Source organism: Malus domestica, chromosome 05 (assembly GCF_042453785.1).
Source record: "Malus domestica chromosome 05, GDT2T_hap1".
NCBI lineage: Eukaryota > Viridiplantae > Streptophyta > Magnoliopsida > Rosales > Rosaceae > Malus > Malus domestica.
The window spans coordinates 27,786,172-27,813,586 of NC_091665.1; the positions used below are offsets into that span (position 1 = coordinate 27,786,172).

Here is a 27,415-nt window from a genome sequence, read left to right on the forward strand (position 1 = left end):
GATTGTGTGTTCTTTTTCAAAACAAGTGGGATTTGGAAGTCATGTCATCACCCATCCCCTCCCCTCAAAGAGAATTTTTAGCTGAGTGAATGAAATGATTCCAACGTTATTCACCGCTCTGGTCAATTTTGGACTTAAGCTACTCTTCATGCTCATCTCAGCCTCTTGGCCCGCCTTTTCCTGAATCTAGGATCGAGCTTCTTCCCCCATCTGGGGTTGATGCCCGCGGTGGATGACATAGCAGTGGTTTAGCATGCCCTTATTTCAGCCAGCACTGGCATGGCCTGGCGGGAAAGTACCATCCCTTTCAACAGTAAGACCACCTCCAATGGTTGGGGAAAATCTAGTCAAGATAAATAGTGCAATTGAAATCCGAACTTTAGACTATAGTAATGTCCTTCAAATCAAATGATGTATTCTCTTCCCTATATCCCAGCTGTTGCTCATTGTAAGAAGGCACTGAAGAGCTCTTTTAAGATCACTGCTCAGCATGGCCAAATCAAACTCCAACCTACAAAAAGGGATGACAATGATATACGGTTCAATTTGAGATGAAACGGCTGGTGCTTGCATTTGAAGATAAAAAGAAACTAAAGAACGGCATGAGAAACAATTGTGTTTTCCTTTACCTTCTTTACAATCTTGTTCACTTTCCTTTTGCTTTAATCCAACTACAATGGCCAATAAGTTTGTTGATGATCACTTTGAGTTCTAAAACAAAAGTAGTGAAACTTGGAATCCGATTTCTTTGAATTCAACTAGAAGCCTCAAATATTTCCGATTCGGCTAATATTTTGTAAGGATAATCTATGGGATGAAACTTGAAAAACAGACGGTTCAGATCGTTAAACTTTGATGTGGTGTGGGCCTACAACTTATTCCCATTTTTATATGAAAAAAAAAATAGGGATCCCTTAACTTAAAGCCCTCCATGAACAACATATCCACGTTTTTTAAATGTTTAGTTAAAACAAATTGGCTCTTTATAACCAGTGACAACAGACTGGCTCCCAAAGAAGAGAACCGCATAAAGCATAGCAATGGTAGATAGGAAACTGCAACTAAAGAAGCTCCTTCTCGTTGGGTCCTTGTGAGATATCTGAATGCATGAGGCCATCTCCAACCGAAGGGTCCAGAGGGCCAGAGGGCCGAAAATAGCCCTAAAACCGTCTCCAATCGAGGGCTAGGCCAGAGGGCTTTGGAATCTGGGAGGGCCCCACGGGATCGGAGAGGGCTGGAGGGCTGGAGGGCTGGCTGCTTTCGGCTAGCCAGCCAGCCCCGGGCTGGCTATTTTTTTTTTTAATGATTTCCTATTGCTGTCGGTTATAGCCGACAACATTAAAGATATATATTTTTTTTAATAGTTCTACTATTAGTGTCGGTTATAACTGACACTAATAGTTTGAAATGTTTTTTAATATAACGGCTAGTAGCCGTTGTATTATTAGGCCTCTTTTTTTTTTTTTTTTTTTTTTTAATGAATTTAAACTTCTTTTTTTTCTTTTTTTTTTAATGAATGTAAACTTCTTTTTTTCCCCTTTTTTTTTCCTTTTCATATGAATCAAATTTTGTTTCATATTTTTTTCCTATAACTTTTATTTCACAAAATTTGTTTCATATTTTTTTTCAATTCTATTTTTTTCGTATAACTTCCTAGGCCATTTATACAACATTAAATTGTAGTTTTTAAATAATAAATTATGTTTGGCCCTATGACCCTTTGGCCCTCGGTTGGAGACGGTTTTTTGTGACAGGGCTAAAACGAGCCCTTTGGCCCTCTGGCCCTCGGTTGGAGACGGAGGCAAATATGGCCATGTACTGTTCATTAAAATATTAATATCTTGGGGAATCTTGGAGGGCTAGAGTGCTCAAACGAGCCCTCTGGCCAGCCTTCGGTTGGAGATGGCCTGAGGAAATAACAAGAACAATACAAACCAAAATAAATAAAATTCAAAAGGGTAGGAATTCATCATTCTCTGCTCTTAAGATGAGACATTAAAAAGCCACATAATCTTTGTGTAAAAGAAGGCACATAAACCAATTTAAAAACCAAATTCTGCTGCATCAGTACAAAGATTATGAAAAAAAAACTGGACTTGAGTAAACCATAGGAAGATCAAGAAAATAAAAAGTGCAGAAGGAGAAAACGAGGGTCCGAAATTTACTGCAGGAAGAAAGTGATTATCATACTACGGAACCGGAACTCCATAAACTTTAAGAGAGCTATTGCAAAGAGGGACTTACAGAAGTTGCGGTCTTCATCATCATCTCCAAGTTGAATAAAACTAGAACAATTTCTGAATGTTGAGAGATTGAGAAATGAGATTATGGTGATTTGAAGTAAGGAAGCAAAAACTATGAATTATAATGTGGGATATATTTGTGAGAATTAAATTTAATTAAAAGTTTTGTCAACGGAGCTTCTAAAGACAAAAGCAGTAAAACAAGTGAAGCGGCCAACGTTATATGAAGCTGCAAAAGCCAATTTTCAGGTAAATAAAGCTACTGATGCCACGTGTTCTTCAATGGCCACCAAGACGAGGGAAGACTGCCAAAGCGTTGGGCACAAACCCACTTCGATGTCTCGGTACAATTTCTTTTAATTAATGTTTTTCGCTTCAAAGATACTGAGAGTTGTTAACGTAGTTGATATTTGACATGTTATAATCATTTTTCGTTTAAAGTTGAATAACAAATTTATATCATGTAATAATTAAATAAAAATGAAAATAACAAGTGATTTTATGTGAAATATAGCTAGAATTACTTATGTACAGACTAAAAACTTGATGGTGGCTTTCATGTTCTCACTCTCTCACATACAAAACTTTTACATTCTTATTATGTTGTTGAGTTTTGATTGAAAAACCTGAACTATTTTAGAATTTTCTGAATGTGATAGACACTCCTATATGAGGATGGTAGAAATAGGATCGAAATTTAATTAATTAGTACGTTAGAAGATTCCTGTTGACGACATCGCCACGAACACTAAAAATCTTAGAGTTTTAACAACCCAAAGTCCAATGAAAGAAAAACATTTTGAGACATTACCCTAGGGCCAATTTGTGCAAGTGGCTTTTAAGTCATTTCAACATTGTGGAAGTAGAACCCACGTACATCAATATGCAACCACTAACTCACGGAAAAGGATCTTGGTCGGATCTTTTTTTCTAGGAATCCTAGGATCACGCAATTGTATTCGTTCATCGTATATCGTGCGGTAAATTTTTTTTAAAAAATTAAAAATTAAAAATAAAATATAAATAGTACTTAACGAAAATTGACCTCACGATGTACGATGAACCGACATGATTACAGGATCCTTAGGATTCCTAAGAAACGGATCCGGCGTGGATTGTTTTTCCTAACTAAAATAAAGATGGCCTACAACCTTATCAACACGTGACCCTAAGTCATTCATATGTAGTAAAATCCACATACATCAACAGGTAGCCAGTAATTAGTGTATAAATGCCTGCAACGGAAATAGATCCTCTCTGGATCTTTGAAATTTGATCAAACGGCTACAAACAGTGGACCCTTTTAAAGTTATAATAACTTTAAACATTGGATTACATTTTAAAGGTTCGAATGAATTGATTTTGTGAATTTAGTAAAAGGAATCCGGAAATGATCCCTTTCCGCCTACAACCTTATTGACAAATAGTCATTAACACCTTGTAAAATCCACGTACATCAAAAGGTGGGAGGCATCAACTTTCCTCACCTACAACCTTATCCAATGGTTGATGAATTGGGCAGTAAAGTTATACAGAACATAAAATAGGATATAGTAATACGCAATAGAGTAGGATTCACTCATCTTCTATTCTTATCTCATTCTCTTCTCTCCTCTCATACTTTATTTTTTGGTTTTTTTTGTCCCTATAATAAAAATCAATATAAAATATTAACGTAGTTTAATCATAACTGTTCAAGTAAGAAAGAAGGAATGTCACTTAGTACTATGGTTTAGTGGTATTCCTCTTTATTTGTAGGTGAGAGGTCTTAAGTTCGATTCTTGCCAAAGGCGAATTTGAACCATATTATTACTAGTCCATTGTGAGGCTAAGCCCGTCGCCTTCTATGTAGTGTAGATAATATATTTTGTTAAAAAAAAAAGTAGAAAAGAAGGAAAGGAAAAAGAGATTAGGAGGAAGAGAATCATCCTCTGTATGCAACACTACTATTGCCAGTCAAGGTTACACCAAGGTCAAAGAACAATTTTAGGCGTTTGAAGTGGAATGAGCATCCTCTTCAGATCCTATTTGTGAAGATCCCAAAGATCCTCCAATCACATTCGTTCATCGTACATTGTACGGTCAGTTTTTATTAGATAATGTTTATATTTAATTTTAAATAAAAAGATTTACAATGATTTTTAACCACACGATATACGATGAACGGATGTGATTGAAGGATTTGGAGATGATCCCCATTCTTTGAATTGATCATTGAGAACCATAGAGAAAGAGACACAACATCCAACACAAGGACGAACCAAATTCAACCATTAAGTTTGATCACAAACATGGAAAAGGATCCCTCGTCCAATCATTTTCTTGGGGATCCTAGGAATATCGTGATCGTGTTTGTTCATTGTACATCATGCGGTCATAAATCATTTTAAAATTTAAAATTAAATATAAATAGTACTTAACGAAAATTGATCGCACGATGTATGATAAACGGATACGATCGCAGGATCTCTAGGATCCCCAACAAAAGAATCTGGCGCACTACCAACGCACTATAACATGTACCCTCATCACCCGACCATTTAAGTTTCTTTCGTTTTCGTACTTTACTAAAATTGTGAACGTGTTTCCTTGTATCAATGATTCAAAAAACTTATACATAAAATTGTATCATTAACCGAAAACGTATATTTGTATCACGTAAAATGTTTGTCTACAATAAAAACTCTATTTTTTTTTTTTTAAAAAGCTCTCCTATCATCAATTCACAATATAATAAATATTTATTGAACGCGAGGGATTCTCGTCTACAATAATTGAGTTGCAATAAAAGATTTCTCCTAAATTTAGTTGCCCTAGCTTGAACCATTTTCGTCTGCAGAGTTTAATACTGATCATAGATACATTGGGACAGATGTACATGTGTTTAGTTTTTGACCGTGCCATAAGACTAGTGATGGACTTTTCAGGCCCTTTCCACCAAATCCATCTAGTCCGAGATCCGGGCAGTTGGATTTTGATTCAACGGTTACAAACATGGGATCCCTTTAAAAATTATAATAATTGTAGTTTTTGAATCAAAATCCAACGGGCCAATTAGGAAATCAAGGGAGATACAATGTCATTATCTAAGGTGGAGTGATTTCATTATCATGACTCTTATACTTTATTAATAAGAGGTATCACGGAGGTGGATTGTCTGTCCTCCCATTTCCATACTCTTCCCATCCCCTCATGTTTGTGTAGTCAAGGTTAAGTTACGTTAACATTTTATATTGATTTTTTTATAAAAATAATAAAACAAAAAGTAATAAGAATATAAAATGTTAAAGTAGCTTAATCGTGACCACACAAAATAAAAGGGAATGAAAAGAGTATGGAAATGGAAGGATAGACAATCCATCTCCATATGTATAAGGTAATGACATTGATGGTTCGTATATCAAATAATCATATAGCATCATGGCAGTTACATCGAAAAAATTGGTTTTATGTAAAAGAAGTATGTAACGGATCCCTTTTTGACTTTTCAAACAAAAATGGTACTTTTCTTAGTTACCAAACAAATGATGGTACTTTTCTTAGTTACCAAACAAATGATGGTACATTTTTCTTACTTTTTACTTAATAATCGTACCCTGTCTAAATCCATAACTATAATCATGATATATAGTACTTAATACTAAAAAAATACGTGGTAATTCTTTTGTTTAATATATAATTAATAATTAATTTGTTTTTGGTTGATCCAATATCTCTGCGTGTCCAATGACATTCTTTCTGAATTTATCTTTTTCATATTTGTATATACGAAAATATTAAGGGGTTTATTAATTTAAATTATATTACGTGTTTGTTGATAATAAATGATTAAGTGTTAATTTTTACTAGTAACACATCACATGATTTATAAGTTTAATTTTTATGTGAAATACTAAGGTGACTCACTCTCTATAAATTCTATGTCATCTCATATTTCTAGAACAATTTCCATACCAACATTATAAAACAAAGAAATGCTAAAGAGACTCTTCCAAAAATGGTTTCATAGACTCCTAACCACGTCATGTTTTTAACACAATTCTCGTTCTAATATTATAAAATATTATGTATAAAATATGAGATAATGGGAAATCTATAAAAATTCTTACTTTGAATGAACTTTTTAATATTTTTTTACATAAAATATTATATTAAAAATATGATGTGCGGATAGACCCACTTTTTTAGTCTCATTTCTCGTTATCTTATCGACCGTCAAAACTGTTTATGACTGATAATAAATTATTAACTCTTGGTCTTCTCGAGAAATCCAATTTTTTACACTATTTAGTCCTTTTTATTTTTGGGTGCAGTGTCTTTGCTTTTAAGTGGCTCTCTAGTTCTCCATTTTTTCTCTGGAACTCTCGCTCTCACTGGTTTTTGCAGCTTCTTTCCCTGAAAGTGGGGGTTTTCTTTCCTTTGCATGTTACTATTTTATTTGTTCATTTTAATTTTTTGGCTTGGTGTTCGTCTCGTTTGTAGGGTTTGCATTTGGCAAGCCTAGGGTTTTTTAATTACATGCTTGAATTCTATGTGTTTTCATGTGCTTAAGTTTGACTTTTTATACACCTGTTTTCTTCTGGGTTTTTTGTTGTTGTTGTTGCTTTTCTGACTTCAGAATTAATAACTTCTTCACGCACCGATACATAGTTAAGAAACAATTGGAAAAAAAAAATGTTAAATATTAGATTCAGCTCAGCTTACATGTTCCAGGAACATCTGCGTGGAAGATTTATCCTTTACTGTACGTCAGTCCCAATCTGTAAGAATTAAGGTTAAAAGTTTGTATTTGACTATTTTCGCAAAAAAATAATGGCTTGAAATGTAAGATTGACTTTCAAAGCATTTAAAAAAATTAATTTAGCATAAGACTTAAGCTTATACTTTTGGTACTAGATTTGATGAAATTTACTTTGTTTTCAAGATGGAGAAGATCCATGCTCACAAGAAATATATTTAGATTTTTCCATTAATTCTTCAAAGCCTTTGTACATTTTATTGGGTGTTGTATAATTTATGATGAATATTTTCTACATCTAGGGTAGCAGTTTAATTTCTATTGAAAATTAGATGGTTTGGGGTTGTAGATAGTTTTCTTAGCAATCTCTAGATGATGTTTCTGATGGTATTTTGCATATTATGTTGTGTTCTTACTTTTTAATTTCATGTTCTGTGTGTCACTGAAAGATAATTCTTGATCTGTAATTATAGGGTAGGTCCTAAATATTCTCTAGTCATACTTGATAATTTTTCAACCAAGCACCATAGTTCTGGTATATGTCAGACTTCTCTGGAGTCGATCATGATATTACTGTTCTAGGTCTACAATTTTCTGTGCTAACAATCTAGGTCAGTTGTGTTATTGGGGTATCAGATCTATGGTTGGTATTTTATATACATGTAAATGTATGTGTATATAGTTCATATGTATAAAGTTCATTTTAATTTCTTGCCTTTTATATTCCCCCCAATTTATGTGTGGAAATTCGATCGCATGTGGAGGATTCCTTGACAATTGTTGTGATTGTTAGAACATTATAAACTGCTCCTTTCTGTAGCTACTGATGTCTAATTTGAGCTATGGTTTGATGTTGTGTGACAAGGAGAGAGAGCACGCTTGTCATCACCCATGAACGGATCATGGTTGTTTACGGGCGTGCTCTCTCTTCTTGTCATACGGTCCACCTGCTCTATCTTTGGCATATGATATTAACTTGCAGATGATTTTGATCTCTAACTATGCAAATTCGCATATGATATGAATATTATTTGTTTTTACCTCATTTTGTTGTAAATTTTTCGTGGAATCATTTTTGTGAGTTTATTGAGTCTCATGGTGTGAGATCCAGAATTAATGTGCTCATCATTCCACTATTGATAATACATTTTGTCAAAAAAAAAATTGCTATTGGTAAAACATAATATATGGAACTTCAGTATTAATCTGTAGCACATGAATTAATCATGTACCTCAACCAATTAAGTTTGTTTAGTAGGGAGCTGCTTAGTATTACTGTCTAGTGGTATTCCTCTTCACTTGTGAGTGAGAGACCTTATGTTTGATTCTTTCCAAAGGAAAATTCAAACCCGATTAGTATGGCTAATCCATTCTAAGGTTTAGCCCACTCCCCCACCCCCTTAGTTTGGATAATATCGAATGTATTAAGAGAAGTTTGTTTAGTGGAGTCTGACTTAGGCTGGGGTTGAAAAGATTTGTGCTGACCATGGTCCGTGCTAGTTGTGTTGTGCCTATTGCAGATGTTGAAAATTTTAGTGAAATTTACTAATTAGTCTTTGATTCAACTGTAATTATTGATCTTGGCTGATTTGCCTCCTTGTTTTATGATAATTCTGCCCAAAGCCATGACTTGTTCTTTACACATATTAGAAGCGAAAAACAAGTTTGATTCTTATAAGAATCTAAAGATGAAGGCTTTTATTTGAAAAGAAGGGTGGTTTTTGCATATGGGAAAGTAGAAGTTGAAGATTTGTTTATTTGCATCCATTACTATGTTTCCGACACTTCCCTAAAATAATTTTTAAATTTTCCTTTTTTATTAGATGTTTTATTTTCAAATAGCAGAAGTTTATTGAACATAAAAGCAACGAAAAGGGTCTATTTTGCATATGGGATAGGGCAAATTTAGATACTTTTTTTATTTGCACTCATTGTTGTGCTTTTCAAACTTTCATAGTATATAAACATTCTGTACATTTAGTTTTGTTCAATTTATCTTTTGTATATAAATTCATAAAAATAGAGAAATATATATTAACAAATCAGAAGCTATGGTCATTGTGAAGGAACCAGAAGGCCACGGTGGCATGATCAAGATTGTCATTGTGGTTGCATGAGCAGATAATCTCTCTTTTGTTCTTAGTTCCCGCATTTATATGTTATTGCATCATATTTTGCTTCACTATTTAGCATGTGAGTTTCTTCGTTTATGTACCATATATTGGCATTGAGTTATTTTGTTTTTTGTGGTTATATTAGTGAAAACTATGAAATAACCTTAATCTTATCTGTATCCAATAATTCAAAATTTTGAAAGTGATTATGGTTTCCTTTCAAGAGTTTTGAATTTTTGGACTTGGGTTTATTGTTATTTCAGTATCTGTGATGGAGATGTGATTTCATGTAAGGGAAGTAATTCGATAACAGCACAATATTTGTATATATGTGAGAAATCCATTTTCTTGTCATTTTTTCAGAGAAGAAATGTGATTAGTGGAGTGAAATATTGGAGGGACAATTAAATGGGTGATCTAAGCATGAGGGCTGCTGATGCTATATATATCAGTGGTGATGGTGAACTCAATGAACAGATCGTATTTTGGCAATGCTAACTTGGTATTTGTAGGGTTGATGTTGATGGTGAGATGTGTTTTACCAGCTAGTAGATGGTGTTTTAGTGGTAAGTGAATTGACAGCGGTTTCTTATTTCATTGAGATTCTACCTTAAGTATAACTTGCTCTTGCTTTCTCTTTCTCACAAAGGATGAAATAGATCCTCTATATTTTGTTCTATATACCGAACTATTTGCTGATCTCTGATAGCAGATTGAACTCATATATTTATCATTTGTTTTACTAACAATATTTGTTTTTTCCTTAATTCTGAATTACTATTAAAATTCCTTATTCAACATCCGGAAAATCTAATGCAATTGCAATGCCTTAGTTGTGCGTAAATCATTTTTGCCAGTCATGTTTGGTATTTGGTCTTAATGCAAAAATACATTGTTGCACTTTATTAGAATTAGACTAAAAATTGTTAGGTTTGCTTGATGTAGATGATGAAAAATAAATGAAATTTCCGATCTAACAATATTTTCAGTTCTATTTGCTATTTTTGATTCAGAATTTGATTTTGGTGGTGCTTATTTTACTCTTTTACTTTTACTTGTTGCTTAATGTAGGAAAGGATGAATATGGTTGGAGTTGGGTTGATGAGTATTCCATTTCCCTTATTTGTCCCTACTCGTACCAGTATCTTTACCATCTTCTCACCCCTTTATCGCTAAATTGAATGGTAAACTGTAATGCTATCAAGTAAACCCAAAAAACATGTGCTCAATTGCACATTGACTGGACATGATTTTGTTGCTAATATGATTGAACAAGTCCATTACTGGAAATTAACGGAAGCAAAAGATATGAACACTGCTTTTATCTACTAATAAGTGGAAGACTTAAGAATGAAAAGCAACATTGCTAATGCAATAGCCGTGACAATGGCAAATTGGCAATGCATACAATGCTAATTTGGTAGTGGTAGTGTGAGAGTGAAGGATGGAGACGTGATTTTGCAGCTGTTGGTGTTACCTTGGTTGTAAATGAGTTGGTTGTAGTTTTTTGCCTATTTTTGATGACGTTTTTGTACACTTTTTCTTTATGAAGGATGAAAATACTCTTATTTCTCAAACTTCAGGCGTAGCAGACTATGTAAGATGAAGCACCCACAAGTTTCCTCACCAAAAAGAAACAGGTATATATTTGGAGCGCTTGTTTATAAACACATTGAACATTTTTTTTCCCTGAAATTTTCCATTATCTATCATTTTATGTACTCGTGCTTTTACTATTGTTAATTTTGTGTCCTTGTTATAGTGTGGATGAGGGACCCTAAATTATCATGAAACTCTAGACTCAATTGTTAAAAATGCATTACAGGGACACTACGACTCCAAACTACTCAAGCACTACAAAACTACTACTGGAACATTATAAATGCACTACGTAAACACTTTTCCTACCGAATGTATTGCATCTAGTCATTTTTAAGTTCATGTATCTATATTTTGTAGTGCATTCCTACCAAATTAAGCTTAAATTCCATGCAACTTTAAGTCCCTCGTCCAAACGCCTTTAACTGGTATATCGAACATTTCCACTGCAGCTCTAGTAGTTGCAAGGGAGTGGTAAAGTATCGAATTATGCACCAAGTAAAAACTCTCTCCTTTTCAATCATCAAAAATTTATTTCCCTCCAAACGAACAGTCGAAATAGGAATACTGGTGAATGCATTCAATCCTCCTTATCTGATAATGGAGGATCAACGTCACTTGGGAACTCCTTTGTTATTTTTTGTGTTGTCGAAGGGAACTTTCTAGGGAACTCATTTACAGACATGTCTTCAAGCATAAATTTCAAACATCTCTGGTGGCTCTTAGCATTAATTATATGCTATCATCAACATTTTGTTTAGATTTATTAAAACTTGTGTTCCTGTTTTCGTGAAATCTGGATGTGAAAACATTTGCCTTCCCCAACCCTCGCTTTCTATTCCATCACTCTGATGAAATCTTCGATTTTCTTTATGGTACTTGGCTCGTGTATTTGCAGTGTGGAGGACACATGTTTCTATTTTCACCTTTCTCTTCCGTTTGTCTCTAAAGTGACTAATAGATTTCTTGTGGATGGAATTTCAGTCATACGGTTTATCTCTGTTAAGATGTAAAGGCTTATTAATGATTCTTCTTGTAAATTGCAAGCACTATCCATGCTAAGCTTTTAAAGCTGAATTTCTGTGGTAGAAATATTTGTTCTGCGTCGCTTACTGTGTGAATGGCGTATGTTATAGAAGATAATTTGCTACCGTCTAGGCTGTGGTTACTGCTTTACCTATTCTGTTTATGTGCTTCCTTTTACTGTGTGTTAACAAGAGTCAGTCTGTCACCGGGAATTGATTCACACTTAACTGTAAATAATGTACAGTAATTCCGAAGTGCTTGAATGATCACCATGAGTTGAATCTGAAGATCGAATAAGTGTTTCCTAGGTATATGTCGGCTTCAACCAGCTTGTAAATCTTGAAGAGAATTTGATTTAACATTTGTGCTTCACATATGCTGTCAACATTCGAAGGATCCCTGGCATATTCTATACTTTTAAATCAGCCTTTCCACATATAGGATCTCGTTCAAGCTCAGTTCAAAACTGGGATCCGCCGCTATGCAAAGCCGGCTTTTAATATTGAATCGGAGCACTCTCCCAGCTTATACGATTATATGTGAAACCAGGTTGTTTGGGAGATGGGAGTGTCAAACATCCTCTCGAGTTTAAACCGAAACCTAGTATAGCGATATGTATTATTTTTACTCGGATTTTATGTAGATTCTGAAAATTGGTTCGTCGATATTTGTTCTTTTATCGGATACTTTTTCAGCATGTCATATCCTCTAGATTGTGTTTTTCTTTCCAGAACAAGTGGGATTTGGAATTCATATCATCACCTATCCCCCTACCCTCAAAAGAGTTTTTAGCTGAGCGAATGAAATGATTCCGACGTTATTCACCACTCTGGTCGATTTGGTACTTGAGCGACTCTTCATGCTCGTCTCACCCTCGCGGCCAGCCTTTTTCAGAATTCAGGATCGGGCTTCTTCCCCCTTTTGGGGTTGATGCCCGTGGTGGATGACATAGCAGTGGTATTGTTTAAGTATGCTCTTGTTGCAGACAATGCACTTGCATGGCCTGGCGGGAAAAAACCATCCTTTTCAACACTAAGACCCGTCCTGCCAATATAGTAGAAAGAGTATATTAAGGGATTTCACTAACTCTTGTTTCATGCGTTTCATGTGTAGAAAGGGTTTTCCATGTTGTTCCATGGTTTTCACGTTTCATAGAGTCAATTTAGTGATTTTTCGTTGTTTATTGGTTATAAATATTTTTAAAAATAATTAGAATAATCTACATAATTTTATTTTTAAAAAGTTACCCAAAAAAAAAAAAAAAGCTTAAAAAGAGTTTCGGACTAAAATTTTAAGTAAAAGCCATTGAAGAAAAAACTGTTTTTGAGCCATTTCGGCCGATCACTGGGCAATGTTTAAAGCATGGAACTGAAAAACACAAGATACCGTAGCTAATAGTTGCTTGAAAAATGGAGCACAGTAAAAGAACGGTTAAAACTTCAAGGCATATATATACCGGTCTAACTACAGTAGCACGTACCACTCATTAATAATTTATTGCGAAATCTAACCGTTGCGGAGATTTATTAGACTTATATATACGATCTAACGATTTTTAGACCACTTAGTGGTAGTACCATAAAAAATTGCAAATAAACTAGGAAATTTCAACTTCATAAAAAACAAAAGATCAATGACGCCAGTGGGAGTACAGAATTTGAATAAAGCCGGCAAATGCAATGTCATTCTATTAGTAAGGCTCCCTCACCAAATCAAATCAGCTGAATCAACAAAACAGAACGAACAAGAAAACGCACTAAATGATGCAGACCATACACAGAAGAATAACATGTTAAAAAGAACACAGGCTACATGAAATATAAACATGACTACAACTATTTGATAACATTATCACTTCGCCCGAAGATGAACAGAATGTTGAGACGACCATGGTTCCTTTGTATGAAATGCGGGTGGAGCTTCTATTGGACGAATCACTAAAATTTTGACGGTGGTATGAACCACAAAGGGTTTCGGAGCAATATTGTCGGGGATCACATTCGGAAAAAATCCTCATCTAGTGGCAATCTTTTTGGAGCATTGGTTTGCTGAATGGGTGGCACCTGGGTTTGTAATGGCGCCGTCTGGGTTGGGACGGCAGGTTGTGGGGCTTCCGGTTGTGGAGCTTGGGGTAAGGTCTCTGACTGTGGCGTTTCAGGCAGGGCCTCTGACTGGGGAGCTTGGGGCAGGGCCTCTGATTGAGGCTCTTGGGATGGGGCCTCTGATTGGGGTGCTTGGGATGCAGCCTCTGAATGGGGTGCTTGGGATGCAGCCTCTGATTGGGGTGCTTGGGAGGCAGCCTCTGATTGGGGACCTTGCGATGCAACCTCTGATTGCGGCCCTTCCGATGGGGCCTCTGATTGGGGCACTTGGGATTGGACTTCTGGTTGAGGCGCTTGAGGTGGGGCATCTGATGGTGCCCCATTACCCGTAGAAGTTCCTGGGACACTTTCTCCTGAAGCAGCTGGAGCTGGATTAGCTGGATCACTCTCTGATGATGAAGCAGGAGGCTTAATATCTGATCCTGAATCTGGTTGTTGTGGCGCACCTGAAGGTGCGGGTGTGGTGGTAGGGGCAGCTTCTAACATCAACGGCTTGCCTGGTTGCTGCAGTGTATTCTGAGCCCCCGGAGCTGGTTTCTTTGGCATAGAAATAGGAGGAGCTGAAAGAGACGGCATCCCGGGAGGAAGAATTTCAATCGGTGGTTTCTTGGCAGCATCTGCTAAACTTGTAAGCTTGGGTTCTTCCAGAGAAGCCAAAAATGCAGCAGCAGCATCTGTTTTCGTCGTTGGCGTGTGGTCAACCTCCTTTTGTAGCATTTTATTCCAAGTCTGAACCAAGTTCTTCAATGTTGGTCGCCCATGAGCCTGCAGAGAAAATCCCCATGAGGCAGTCAGGTCAAAGTAATAAACTGAGGTAGATGAACAAGCATAAATCACGTCATACATGGGCATGAAGCACAGCCTCAGCGAGCATTCCAGTATCCTGCCACGCCTTCTCCATGAGGGCATTGTCTCCCAAAACTGCAGCTGCAAATGCTGCTTCACGTCCGGAGCCAACTGATATTAAATTGTTTACCAAATTCTGCAGCGCAAAGCAACTGTCTTTAGAAAGGACAATCAGAATTCTCTAGAAAGGACTATCAAAATCATGTGAACTAGCACGCAAGAAAAGCATGTCCAGATATGGATAACATACGCTTAGCCGTGTCAACTCTCCATGATTGGCCAGGCGTAGAGCTTGTCCTCTTAATTCATGACCCTGTAAAGCTCCCTTTACAGAAGCTGCAGCACCCAACCTCTTAAGAGCTTCCCGAGCAATTTCAGCCTGTCCAGTAGCATCCGCCGCATCAATAAGATCCAAAAACTCCTTTACGAATTTCACTATTCCTTGGACAGCTTCCAGCACATTTTCTTTCTTAGTCGTTACAGTTAGAATGTCTTTCAAATCAAATGATGTATTCTCTTGTCCTACGTCCCTGCTGTTGCTCATTGTAAGAAGGCACTGAAGAGCTCTTTTCAAATCACTGCTCTGCATGGCCAAATCAAACTCCAACCTACAAAAAAAGGGATAACAACAGATACGGTTCAAATTGAGATGAAACGGCTACCATTTGCATGCCATAATTTCCAACACATTAACTTTAAGAGTTGAAAAGCTTTTTGCTATCACTACAAAAACATAAGGATCCAACACATACAAAGCGCCTGTATGCCAGACACATCAACCGAAAATTGAACCATGTAAGCCATGTCAGTCTATGGCCAGAGTGATACATAGTTGTATACTTGACAAAAATAAAAGTTGATCCTTGAAATGGAAATATTAATCATAAAAAATAAAAGATAAAGAAAGCAACAGTAGGCAATATGACATCGAACACACAAGGGGTGAGTTTATTTGTGGCATACCTCTTAGATATTCCAGGCAAGTGAAGTGCTTCGGTAGCATAACCCATGCCTAGCAAAAATTGTGCTAAATCATCATGATGTTCTCTGCCAAGCCTACTTGCCCTGCATAAAACAAAAACAATAGGAATTACAAGGAAAAAAATCATATAGTTAGACATGTATGAATGAAACTGTAAAAAGAAAGATTGATACCACTTGACAGCACTAATTGCATCTCCATAAGCGGCAAGACACCGACAACGGATCCCAGGGTGGCTAAGGGATAAGGCATGAGCACTCATATATCTGCAGGGAAATACAAAAAAAAATCATTCATGTTTGCAATCATATACTAATCACATAGAAGTCATGCACATATGTTTTATAGATGGAAATAATTTAGCATACATTCTTAACAACTTAATTGTGAAAAATGGGGCTCATTAGTCTTTACCTATCAATTAGCCAAAGAACACCATCTCTGACACCCACCACAACTAGAGGCCCAACAGGCCGCTTCTGTTCTGTTGGAAAACGAGTAACTGCCACTGAGACCCCTCCACCACCAACAGCTATCTCATTAACCCTTCTTTCTTCAAACTCTTTTAATATCCCTGAATCGTCCCCGTCACTTCTAGACTGTTTCGATAATGTTAAGAAAGGAGGCACAGAAGGGGCATGCTGAAATGAGGCTAATCGCACCACCTAAAACAGAAGAAAAATAAGAAAAGACAAATGACTACATTTAACCAAAATAGTATTAGGATTTGATTTACAGCAATTGCATTTTGACTCTAACTTCTTTAAACTCTCCAGCTATTACAATTCTATGCCAAACCGCTTATATAAAGTCGGTAGAATGAAATGGAACCATGCTTCTAAAGCCGCAAATATAATAAAAAATGAAGAATTCAACTTGGATTAGCTAATCCATTAAATCTTACACAATCAAATATAAAGAGATTATTTAGTTACCAATAAAGAAAATTCTTTGCAGAATTTTCTTATCAATTAAACATACAATTCGATTAATACCTTAGAACCAAGAATCAGAATTTTCCCATTTTCCCATTTTAACCAACTTTTAGTGTATTAGAACATATCAAAACATATCCGATTTGGTTAAAACAATCCAAGCACATTGACGTATAGAAGTTTCCAGTAAGACACTTAAAATCTTTACAGATCTTATACGATTTCTCATTGAAAATACGGCACGAATGCCAAATAAAATGTGAGAAAAGCATCATTTGTATCTTTCTATCTTAGCCAACGAACGGTCAGCAGAGTTATACTTTTGGGAACTCTTTACCTGTAGCATCGGGGGCCTCAGTGCTATCCTTTCTTGAGTAACAGATTGCGGACCTTCAACTGCAATTAGTGCTAATTCACCATGCTCAGCAAGGGCTCTTGCTTGTGCCTCCTTTTGTTTCATTTCCTCTTTTCTCTTTTTAGTTTCAATATCAACAGGTGCAACTCCAGCATCCACAAAAACACATCTGCAAAATGCAGCTTAATAAGGCACAGTTCATATGCTGCGACATTTTTTATTGCCTTAGTATCAATTCAATTTACAATTCTATTCTGCATTCTTATTTGTTGAAGTAAAATAATCCAAAGAAATCACAACAAAGCAAAATAGAGTTGAAAGATAGCAACAACTTTCTTGACACCAGTATTACAAAAGCAATGCAAACTCAGGTCGTAATGTCTTGAGTTCATATGCAGTTATACCTCAACACTCAAAAACCTGAGTTTTTCTCCAGCCGAGGCTATGGTGCATCAACTGAATCAAAAATTTTTTTAGCATAGCTTTCAGCTTTGACAACTTTGAGTTTTTGTGTGGCCCACATGTAATATCATAGCCAGACGAGGTTTAGAGGCTTTCCAAGATCAAGTTACTAGAAGTCAAGATCTTCTATTATGCCGTGTCACAAATTAACAATAGTTTTTGTCTGATTGTAAATCAAATAACATTTCTTCCTGAAAAAACCATTCTCATCTATTCCAAGAAACTGTTACAGATGCAAAGACAGAATTTTTGGGACAATCAGTATATCTTACTCAATTGTGGTAGGCGTAACCACAAACAACTGTCGCCTATGCCAAACAGCACCAGTTGCGTAAGGAATTGCAACATCTCCCAAATATCTATATTGCGGGCGCAAAGAAGATATGACAATGTATTTCTGATATGCAAAAGCACAATACTCAACCGTTTGATCCCACGCTGTCCATTCTGGCTGAGGAAGTAGACCACCAACAGGTTGAAAAGTTTCCCAACTGCATAGTCAGGTATCACTTGGGATTAAAAGGAAAACTATTCTTGATCTTATATCCATAGATACCCATTGAAAAAGCCTTTACACATCATAACGCACTAAGCTACCTTTAGAAATCAACATTTAAAATTTATTCCAGCATGGAGCAGGTAGGTGAAAGTGAGACAAGTTTGTGTGCAAGTAATCTAACTTACAATATCTGCAAGGACTAATTGAAAAGAAAAGTTCAAACATCCTCAATGAAGGACTTGTGAGAAATTTGAAGCACTGAAGAAATGGAGAGAGAGAACGGGCTAAGGTAAGGTTGTGAAACGCTTGATTCACATTTCTAAAACACAAAAACTGATGAGCTATATCAAATAAAAATCCATTTTTTAATAAACTATGAAGGAATGAAGAAACTCCATAGGACTACTGCATTTCCTAGTACCTTGAAATAAAATACTTAGCATGCAAATAAAACAAAAGAAAAAAAATTTCTTGCCTGTATAGCTGAAAGTTTTGTGGTGCAGCCTCAGCAGAGGAAGATCTATTAGAAGAAAATCCATCATCAAAAGTGGAAAAAGAAGAATGCCCAGCACCTCCAAATCCAGACAGGGGCATGGATTGAATTGTTGAAATAGCTGTTGCAGCCATAGGGCTAATTCTCCGTGATGTTCGATATGCAACACCAAGAAGTGCTCCTCCATGCAAGCCAATGACCTAGAATATAATTTTGAATTAGAAAGGAATCTTAACTGTCAAACTTGCTACACAATCTACACCAAAATATTAATGGAAGAGTCCATCATTGCATTTCTATTTGAAGTGCTTCCTATAAGTTTCTGGCCAATGCGTAAAACATTTGAAACTTTTATAAGAGATATTTAATGTCAGAACAATTTCAGAAAAACCTTTCTAGTTTGTTTTATGAAAATTGTTCTAACTTTCGAAAGCTCATGTGGCTGCATGCTTTGTTTGTGAGCTTACTTACAGAAAATTGTTATTCGTAAAGGAACCAAAGAAGCCCTTATTACTCAGGATCTAAACAAATTCAAACGCGTAGACCACATAAGGATTTTGTTTAATTGTTTTCAATGCAAGAACAATGCCATGAGGAACAAACTTATAATTTGAAACACTAGGCAATTTATTTCTTGGTCGATAAAAAACCCTACGCATTTTAAAACTCACAACTAAAATCACTATAACCATAGACCAGGCAGAACAGAATAAATACCGGGTCACTGCGAGCACCTATAGATCTCATTAAAATATTTGATGTGCCATCATCCAGTAAGATGCGAACTTGTACGTTAGCTGCAGAAGCAGCAGAGGCAGCTGCCGCAGCAGCTTGTGCTGCAGCTGCAGCAGCTTCTTTTGCTTTTCTCGATGATCCTCCCTTATGAATTACAGGAATTCGAGGTGGTAATGTAGACTCTAGTATAGCAAATCTGTCCCGACATGTATCCCAAGCCAGAAGCCTTGCACTGCCTGAATCAACGATTGACCAATCACTAACTTTGTAGATAGAGAAGTACGGGATATCAGGCCACACAACTGCAAGATACCTGAAATATGTAGAAGTAATCATTACCATGTGAGTACTGAAGCTCCAAATAAAAAGATGAAAAATCATGACACGTTGGAATAAACATCATAGGTAATTTCAGATGACATGTATCACAGAGAATACAACATACCTAGAGACATGGTCAAGACAACATTGTAAACAATATGCATTAATTGCACTCTTCCATGAATGTTTAATACAAAGGCTGATATTGATGCATTATACTGTATCAACCTAATACTAATGCTATCGATCTAACCATTTCACCTATACAAAGAATGAAATTACTGTAGTTAAAGACTGGCATTTCCAGTGCCAGATGCAACTTACTTTCCCGAACCGCTTACTGAGAGAACTGAATAGGAATCATGCGGAACAGGTGTACTAATGTGCTTCTTTATCTGTTTGACATATAATGTTTCTGGTGACTCCCCCCTAAGCCTTCCTGCTTCCGACAAAGAAGCATTATTTCCAAGAGATGGATTTGCTGTCTGGGATAACTGAAAGTTTAGTAGCCTAAGTTCCCTTTCAATCACATATACCGCATTATGCTCTCGACTCCCTGATGGTGTTGGCAAGGGAGCTACAGCTGGAAGCGATCTTGGGTCAAACTCGCTGATAATGACCCCAACATTGGTTCCAGTAGCAACAAGGTGGGGCTGTAAAGGATGTGCGACCATACAGTATACCTGTGATACAGTTGGGTGTAAGTGTCTGTTATGAAGTTATATAAAAAAAACCTAATAAGCATAAAAGTGACTTACCCTAATTTTCTTGTTCGGTGCAATTACTTGTGGGGGGATTAGTGATGAGAGCTCACACAACGGCCTTGTGAGTGCAGAATAAGTTGGGTGTTCAATAGCCCTGAGAAATTTTTCAAACATTTTTTGGGGAATTCATAAGGAACGAAGAAAAGGAAATGATACCAAACACAGATCTCATAAGCAAGTTATGTCCAACATTTTTACGGCTAAAAAAAGAAGAGATTCTGTTCATAAATCCACTGTTTTGAACCAAAAACATTAACTGATGGAAATTTGTAATGGAAACCACTAGAATGAAAACTTTGTGCATACCATATATTGGAATCTTTAACACAAGTCAATATATCAAGGTTTGGAGCACGAGGGTGGCACCAGGATGCTACACTGTGGCAAGCAAGTTTTGGAACAGGCTTAATACGCCGCAACTCCTGAAAGAGAAAAGCAGACGAAATATATACATTAAATAGAAGGTAAACATCTTCACCAAAAATAAATAAATAAGAAGGTAAACACCAACATTCAACAGAAACCAGTTGCACTGCACAAAGCCCTTCCTTAGACATTGGAATACCTTAAACGAAACTGTGTCCCATATAGCTAACGTCTTATCTGCACCAATAGAGATAAGCTGGGGAGCACCTCCAATCACTCTAGAAAGTTCAACAGCCACAACCCCACCATCATGTGCCTGTCATAGAAGAAATGCCTATAATCAAATCTCAAATAGTTCAACTACGTCATCCAGAAAAAATGTAAACACATAAAGCTCCTACATTCATGCACGCAGAAAGAATGAACTGAAAGAAGGTCAATACATGGAGTTCAATGTAACAGAGATTTTAATTATTTACAAGAAACACATTCTATTCATAAAAAAATGGATGAAAAACAATGATATACCACCAAAGGAAAGTCCATCAAATCCAGACTAACATCTTTACCCATAAACACATACTACAATCCATTCATCTCTACCCCTCCCCCTCCCCATAAAAAACGAAAAAGAAGAAGAAGAATGCACCAAAAGGAATATCTTTAAAATTCCTCAACAAAGATGCCCAATTAAAATCTACAGTTTGATTAAATAAACAAAGATATAATTGGAGTCCAATTTCACCAAGCCAACACTAGGCACCGGTGAGGTTTACATTGTCTCAAAATCACAACATTGGACATCTTAGACCCGTTTAAGCAAACAGGGTGTCACATGTCCCTATTAAATTTTAAATAATATGACAACATTGATCAGCCTAGGTTTCAAATTTGCATATAACTTTCATACCACAACCATAATGTGGAATAAATAATGAATCAGTAACCTAACCTTATAGTGGTCAAAGAAAAATAAGAGAGATGTGATAAGAAAAGAAGAGATAATTGCCTTTAAACTTAGTTTCGGCACGAGTTCTCGTGAATCTTGACCATGATCTGCACTCCAAACTACAAGCAACCCATCACTACCCCCCGAAACCAGAAGTGCCTGCAATAATGTTTACATGTAGAAACAAGAAGCATTTAAACACATGTATCCAGTACTTTGATGTATAACTGATGAACACTCATAACAGCTCAGCATCTCTATATCGTAATTCCTTGATTTTTTTTACATCATGCTGCTGAGTGAATAGAGAAATTACTTCCACCAAAGTGCTATCTGAATGAACTTGAAGAATAAGGAGATAATAACATTTTAGGAAGCTCCAGAGGCACAATCAAGTGATACATCAAGCCACCTATGCTATGGTATTTGAACACTCAGATACAAACTAAAATAGTAAATAAATAATTTAAAAAAAAATAGTTCACAAAGAAAGATAGCATAAACACATGCCATAAAGTATTTGATTTCATCTTTTGGAAGTAAAAAATCTACCTCGCCAGAAGAAGCCACGAATGTCATCAAACAAGCTATGGATCCTTTATGACCTCCTGTGTATCTCCTTACAAGCTGCAGGAAGCAAGTATATCACATAAAGCAAGGGATATTCATAGCCGGCATGTTAGAAAATTTGGGAAAACACAAACCTTCCATGTCATCATTGAAAGTACTCTAATAACACCATCTGATCCACCAAAAGCAACAAGAGGAACATCTGCAACAGCAGATCTAGAAAGGAATTCCATACTGCAAGATTCATTGAGGGAAACAAGAAATAGAGCACAAAAATGTCAAAAACAAAAGCAAAACTCAAGAGATTTGTTAATCTCATTCAATATATATTTGTATGTACCAGTACTGTATAATAAATGCCACTGCTTCAAGTGAATGAAACATATGTATAAACATACTGAAAATTAGTGAAAACTTACCAGAGAAGCGATTTATTGTCAAGCTCTGATTTTGGTACATCACGGCCTCGCATTGTTACCAAGTCCAAAAATATGGCTTTGTTTTCACAACAAATGACAAGAAAATGTCTTCCTTTAGTTGATGGAGCAGGAGAACTAAAAGCTGATGAAACATTACTGACGGATGTGGGAGCCTCAGCAGCTGTGGAGCGGTTACGCCAAAGTTGCCAATAGCGCACGTCATCATCAAAGAAGTTTACCTGCTTAACACTGTTAAGGAAGCATATGCCCTCAGTGTGTGTGTAGGTTTTAATAAAAAGAAATGGACAATAACGCAATTGCAGTGATCTATTACCTCCCTCCACGAATGGCTTCTGTGGGCTTCCCTTTAGAATCTATCAACCACAAGCAGACACAACAATTAGAAAGATATATATAAATATAATTCTCTGGTTTAAGAGTGGAAATTTAGAAATCTTAAACAATTACTGAGCCAAACTAGCTCTCTTGTTGTCCAAATATCATATTTTGCCAGTGTTCAAGCTAAAGATAAGAAACAAAACCATTGAGAGACGACAACTTTTGAACTCGCGTAAAAATCTGTGCATTGATCTTAAGTTTAATTGTGCCAGTATTGATCTAAGAGCAGCTAATTGTAACGCCACTTAGATTCCAGACCAGAACCTATTGAATCCCAACTGGACAAACTGAGTTCGACGCTGATGCTTAAGCTGAACAGTACACTACCTTCTTTTTATACTATAAGGCAATTAGTAATGGTTATGGTTTTGCCTGAGTAAATGCAAGAACAGTTAATAGAGTTAACTCTATCCAAAATCGCGTATTTAGCTGCACAAATGAATTGTTAGTGAAATTCGCAATCATCGGTTAATCAATATGCTTCTGCAAAAGCATTCAGCTACTCCTAAGCTAAATTTGTCCAATCAGATCTCGGAAATTCAGAAGCAGCACTAATTTAAACACAGTTCGAATCGAATTTCACGAGCATCGTAGCAACTAAAATCATATTTCAGGATTCAGTACCTGATTCGCCCTCGGCGAGCTTCTCCAACTTGGCGCCAACCAAACGCCTCTGATCAACGCCCCCAGCTTTGAGCTCGTAAATCACCTAATTCGAATCCAGCACAGTCGAATCACGAACACGAAGTGTGGAATTGGAGAGAGAGAGAGAGAGAGAGAGAGGAGAGAGAGAGGTACCTGACGGTGTTCCCAATTCCAAACGGAAACGTGATCGGAGGCGTCGGCGGTGACCAGCCATGGATGCGTGGGATGCAACTGAATCTTGACGATCTTGTCATTGGTCGGCCGGAATGCTCGTAACCGCAACATTTATCCGATTTCGATTGAAACGCGAAATCGATCGAAAAGCAGCTTACTTGCTCAAGTTTCAGATCCAACAGCACATTTTCTTATGCCCTAGATTTTGAGAGGAGAAGGAGAAGAAGAAGAGAGATGGTCGGTGGATTTCGAACTCCAAATGCCAAATGCGAGTATTCAACGCCTCCCTCTCTGCTTCTGAATCTCTAATGAGATCGGACTTCCTTTTCTTTTTCTAATGTTTGCAGCGAGTTCTCGGCCAATTTTTCATTTACCGCGCCGTTACTCTGTCTATTTTGACCAGCGTCAGCAAACGGACCTTTTCCTGCTGTATACAAATTTCCATATTTTCATTGTTCTTTTTCTTGAGTAAATTACATAGTAGCCCCTCAGGTTTGAGGTCAATTACAACCCCATACAACAACTTTAAAACATTTCACTTTCATACATCCAGTACCATTTTATTTCAAAATAACACCTCCGTTAGATTTTCCATCCATTAGTCTGTTAAATGCTGACGTGGCTGCCACATTTGTGCTGATGAGGCTGCCATGTGGCAAAAAAAATAATTTTTTAATTTTTTTTAAAAAATACCTAAATCTTCTAAATTTAAAAAAAATAAAATAAAAACCCAGAATCTGAACAAAACCCCACCCCCGTGAACCCCCCTTAGCCTTCTTCTTCCCTGCTCCCATCTTCCCCCACCCCATACCTGCACCTTTGAAGGAAAAAAAAAAAAACCAGAGAACAACCCAAATCCCATATCCCCGTGAAACCCATACCCCATACGACCACCCCCCAACCCAGATCCCATTACCACGCCCCCCCCCCCGACGCGAAACCTAACCCAGATCCCATTACCACCCCTCCGGCGCGAAACCTATATCCCCCCCCAAACTGCAAGGACGTCATCCTCACCCGCATCATCTTCGTCGTCGAAGACGACAATGAGCAGGAGCAGCAAGGCGACGATGAGAAATCCCGGTCGACGGCGAGATCGGGTGGTGACAAAGGACCTCCGTGATGAGCAGAGGGATCAGAGAGAAAGCTCTGTGGTACAGGCCGCGATGCAGCGCAAGACCCAAATTCACCGCCACGGAGACGACCAGAACGTTGAGCCCATTCCGACCCAACCCCCGACCCTCATCCCACTCTCCTCACTCTCTCTCTCAAACCCCAAACCACCCAGATCCAAAACCCACACAACTCCGCCAGGTCACCACCGCCAACGCCTTCCTCCTCAGCGGTTTGACCCTCCTCCCACTCTCCTCACTCTCTCTCTCAAACCCTAAACTCCCCAAATCCAAAATCCTCACCTTCTTCTCGCTTTCTATTCGCCCCAACGCCAATCCTATATCCATCACTCTCTCTCCTCCTTCTGTTTTCTCACTCCTTTCTCTCCCTCTCTGACTCTCTCTCCGGCAACCCCCCATATCCCATTAACCCCTTCCCCCACCCCCCCTCGCGAACCTAGATCCCATATTTGTGCATTTTTTTTTTTTGCTTTTCTTTTTTGGGTTGAGATCCCATTAACCCCTTCCCCCACCCCCCGCGAACTCAGATCCACACAGTTCGGTGGTGTTGGGATTGGGAGTAGGGATGAAGATGGTGAAGGGAATGATTTTTGGGAGGTGGAATTTGTGGGATTGGGTTGCAGGGAAAAGGCGAGGCTCGGGTTGGGGGGAAGGAGGATTTAACGGGAGTGGGTCGTCGAGGGGGGGAGGTGGGATTTGAAGGGAGTGGGTCGTCGGGGGAAGGGGGATTTAACGGAGTGGGTCGTCGGGGAGGGGGGTGGGATTTGACGGGAGTGGGTCGTCGGGGGAAGGGGGATTTGACGGGAATGGTTCGTTGGGGGGTAGGGGGAGGAGGAGGTTGCTGCGCTAGGTTTCTGGGGGGGATTAATGGGGAGGTGGGTTTGGGATTAATTGGTTTCTGGTTTTAGGGTGGGTTGCGGGTAAAGCTTTCAGGTTTTTTTTTTTTTTTTTTTTTTAATTTTAATATTTAGAAGATTAGATTAAAAAAATTAAAAAATTATTATTTTTTTGCCACGTGGCAGCCTCATCAGCACAAATGTGGCAGCCATGTCAGCATTTAACAGACTAATGGATGGAAAATCTAACGGAGGTGTTATTTTGAAATAAAATGGTACTGGATGTATGAAAGTGAAATGTTTTAAAGTTGTTGTATGGGGTTGTAATTGACCTCAAACCTGAGGGGCTACTATGTAATTTACTCCTTTTTCTTTTTTATTAAAAGTATAATATAAAATACTTTTTAAACATGGTCTGAATTTTATCTTCAAAATTTCTCTAGTTTGGACGAGGAAAATAAACTTAAAATTTGCGTAAAATTCAAAATTTATAAATTGACATGCACTAATTCTCTTATTTGGATTCATAAACATAGAAATTTAGAATTTCCGCGTGGAAAAAAACTTGGAATTTTGGACCTCCAATTCCTAAGTTTAAATTCCATGTAAATAGGTGTCATTTCCCAATTTCTATGAATGAGAGTTTAAAAATAACAAATTTTGTATTCAATTCCATTGTTTTTTTAGGTTTTCCAAACAAGAAAATTCGTAAATTCTAGAAAATAAAATCTCGTCGTTTCGATTTCCATCATTTTAAAATTTCTTACACTATGTTTGGACGAGGGAAATAATCTTGAAATTTGGGTAAAAATCAAAATTTATAAATTAACATGTACTAATTCCCTTGTTTGGATTCATAAACATAGAAATTTAGAATTTCTGCGTGGAAAAAAAACTTGGAATTTTGGACCTCTAATTCCCAAGTTTAAATTTCATGTAAATAAGTGTCATTTCCCAATTTCTATGAATGAGAGTTTAAAAATAACAAATTTCGTATTCAATTTCATTGTTCATTTAGGTTTACCAAACAAGAAAATTCGCAAATTCTATAAAATAAAATCTCGTCGTTTCGACTTCCATCATTTTAAAATTTCCTACACTATGTTTGGATGAGGGAAATAATCTTGGAATTTGGGTAAAAATCAAAATTTATAAATTGACATGCATTAATTTCCTTGTTTGGATTCATAAACATAGAAATTTAGAATTTCCGCGTGGAAAAAATGTTGGAATTTTGGACCTCTAATTCCCAAGTTTAAATTCCATGTAAATAGATATCATTTCCCAATTTCTATGAATGAGAGTTTAAAAATAACAAATTTCGTATTCAATTCCATTGGTTCTTTAGGTTTATCAGACAATTAGTAATCTTAAATTTCTTCATCTAAATTGATAATTAAATATAAAAAAAAATCATGAATCAGATCAATTAGAAGGAGGCTGGTTGATTCGATTGATTTTCCCACTTTGATATATGTAAAACGTTCCAATTTTTTTTTAATGTAAAATGACTTAGCTAGCATTTAAGTGACTCAAACTTTCTTATTTGCCAATAGTAGAAAATATAAGGGCTAGAAAAACTAAAACCCACCAACCCATGCTTTGATGTTTTTCACGGATTGATCTCCGGTAATTGTAGACATCAAAATTTCGGTGAAATGAATATTCACTAATACTTTAAGTTTTTTTTCGTGTTTACAATAACTATTA

The 27,415-nt window shown here is 36.9% G+C and overlaps 1 protein-coding gene across 1 annotated transcript; it reads right to left on the bottom strand.

Moving 5' to 3' along the window:
• Positions 1 to 13,376: 13,376 nt before the first annotated feature.
• On the bottom strand, positions 13,377 to 24,159 carry LOC103412206 (uncharacterized). The gene is made up of 21 exons (XM_029102397.2): positions 23,716 to 24,159; positions 23,542 to 23,626; positions 22,853 to 22,892; positions 22,519 to 22,767; positions 22,234 to 22,333; positions 22,082 to 22,156; positions 21,590 to 21,688; positions 20,780 to 20,896; positions 20,521 to 20,636; positions 20,209 to 20,308; positions 19,775 to 20,133; positions 19,112 to 19,442; positions 18,377 to 18,594; positions 17,675 to 17,893; positions 16,923 to 17,109; positions 16,065 to 16,315; positions 15,824 to 15,916; positions 15,632 to 15,733; positions 14,919 to 15,276; positions 14,667 to 14,804; positions 13,377 to 14,587 (listed from the first exon to the last, which is right to left on the bottom strand). The coding sequence occupies exons 1-21, from the start codon at positions 23,845 to 23,847 to the stop codon at positions 13,715 to 13,717; spliced, it is 4,242 nt and encodes a 1,413-aa protein (XP_028958230.2). The 5' UTR covers positions 23,848 to 24,159; the 3' UTR covers positions 13,377 to 13,714.
• Positions 24,160 to 27,415: the final 3,256 nt, after the last annotated feature.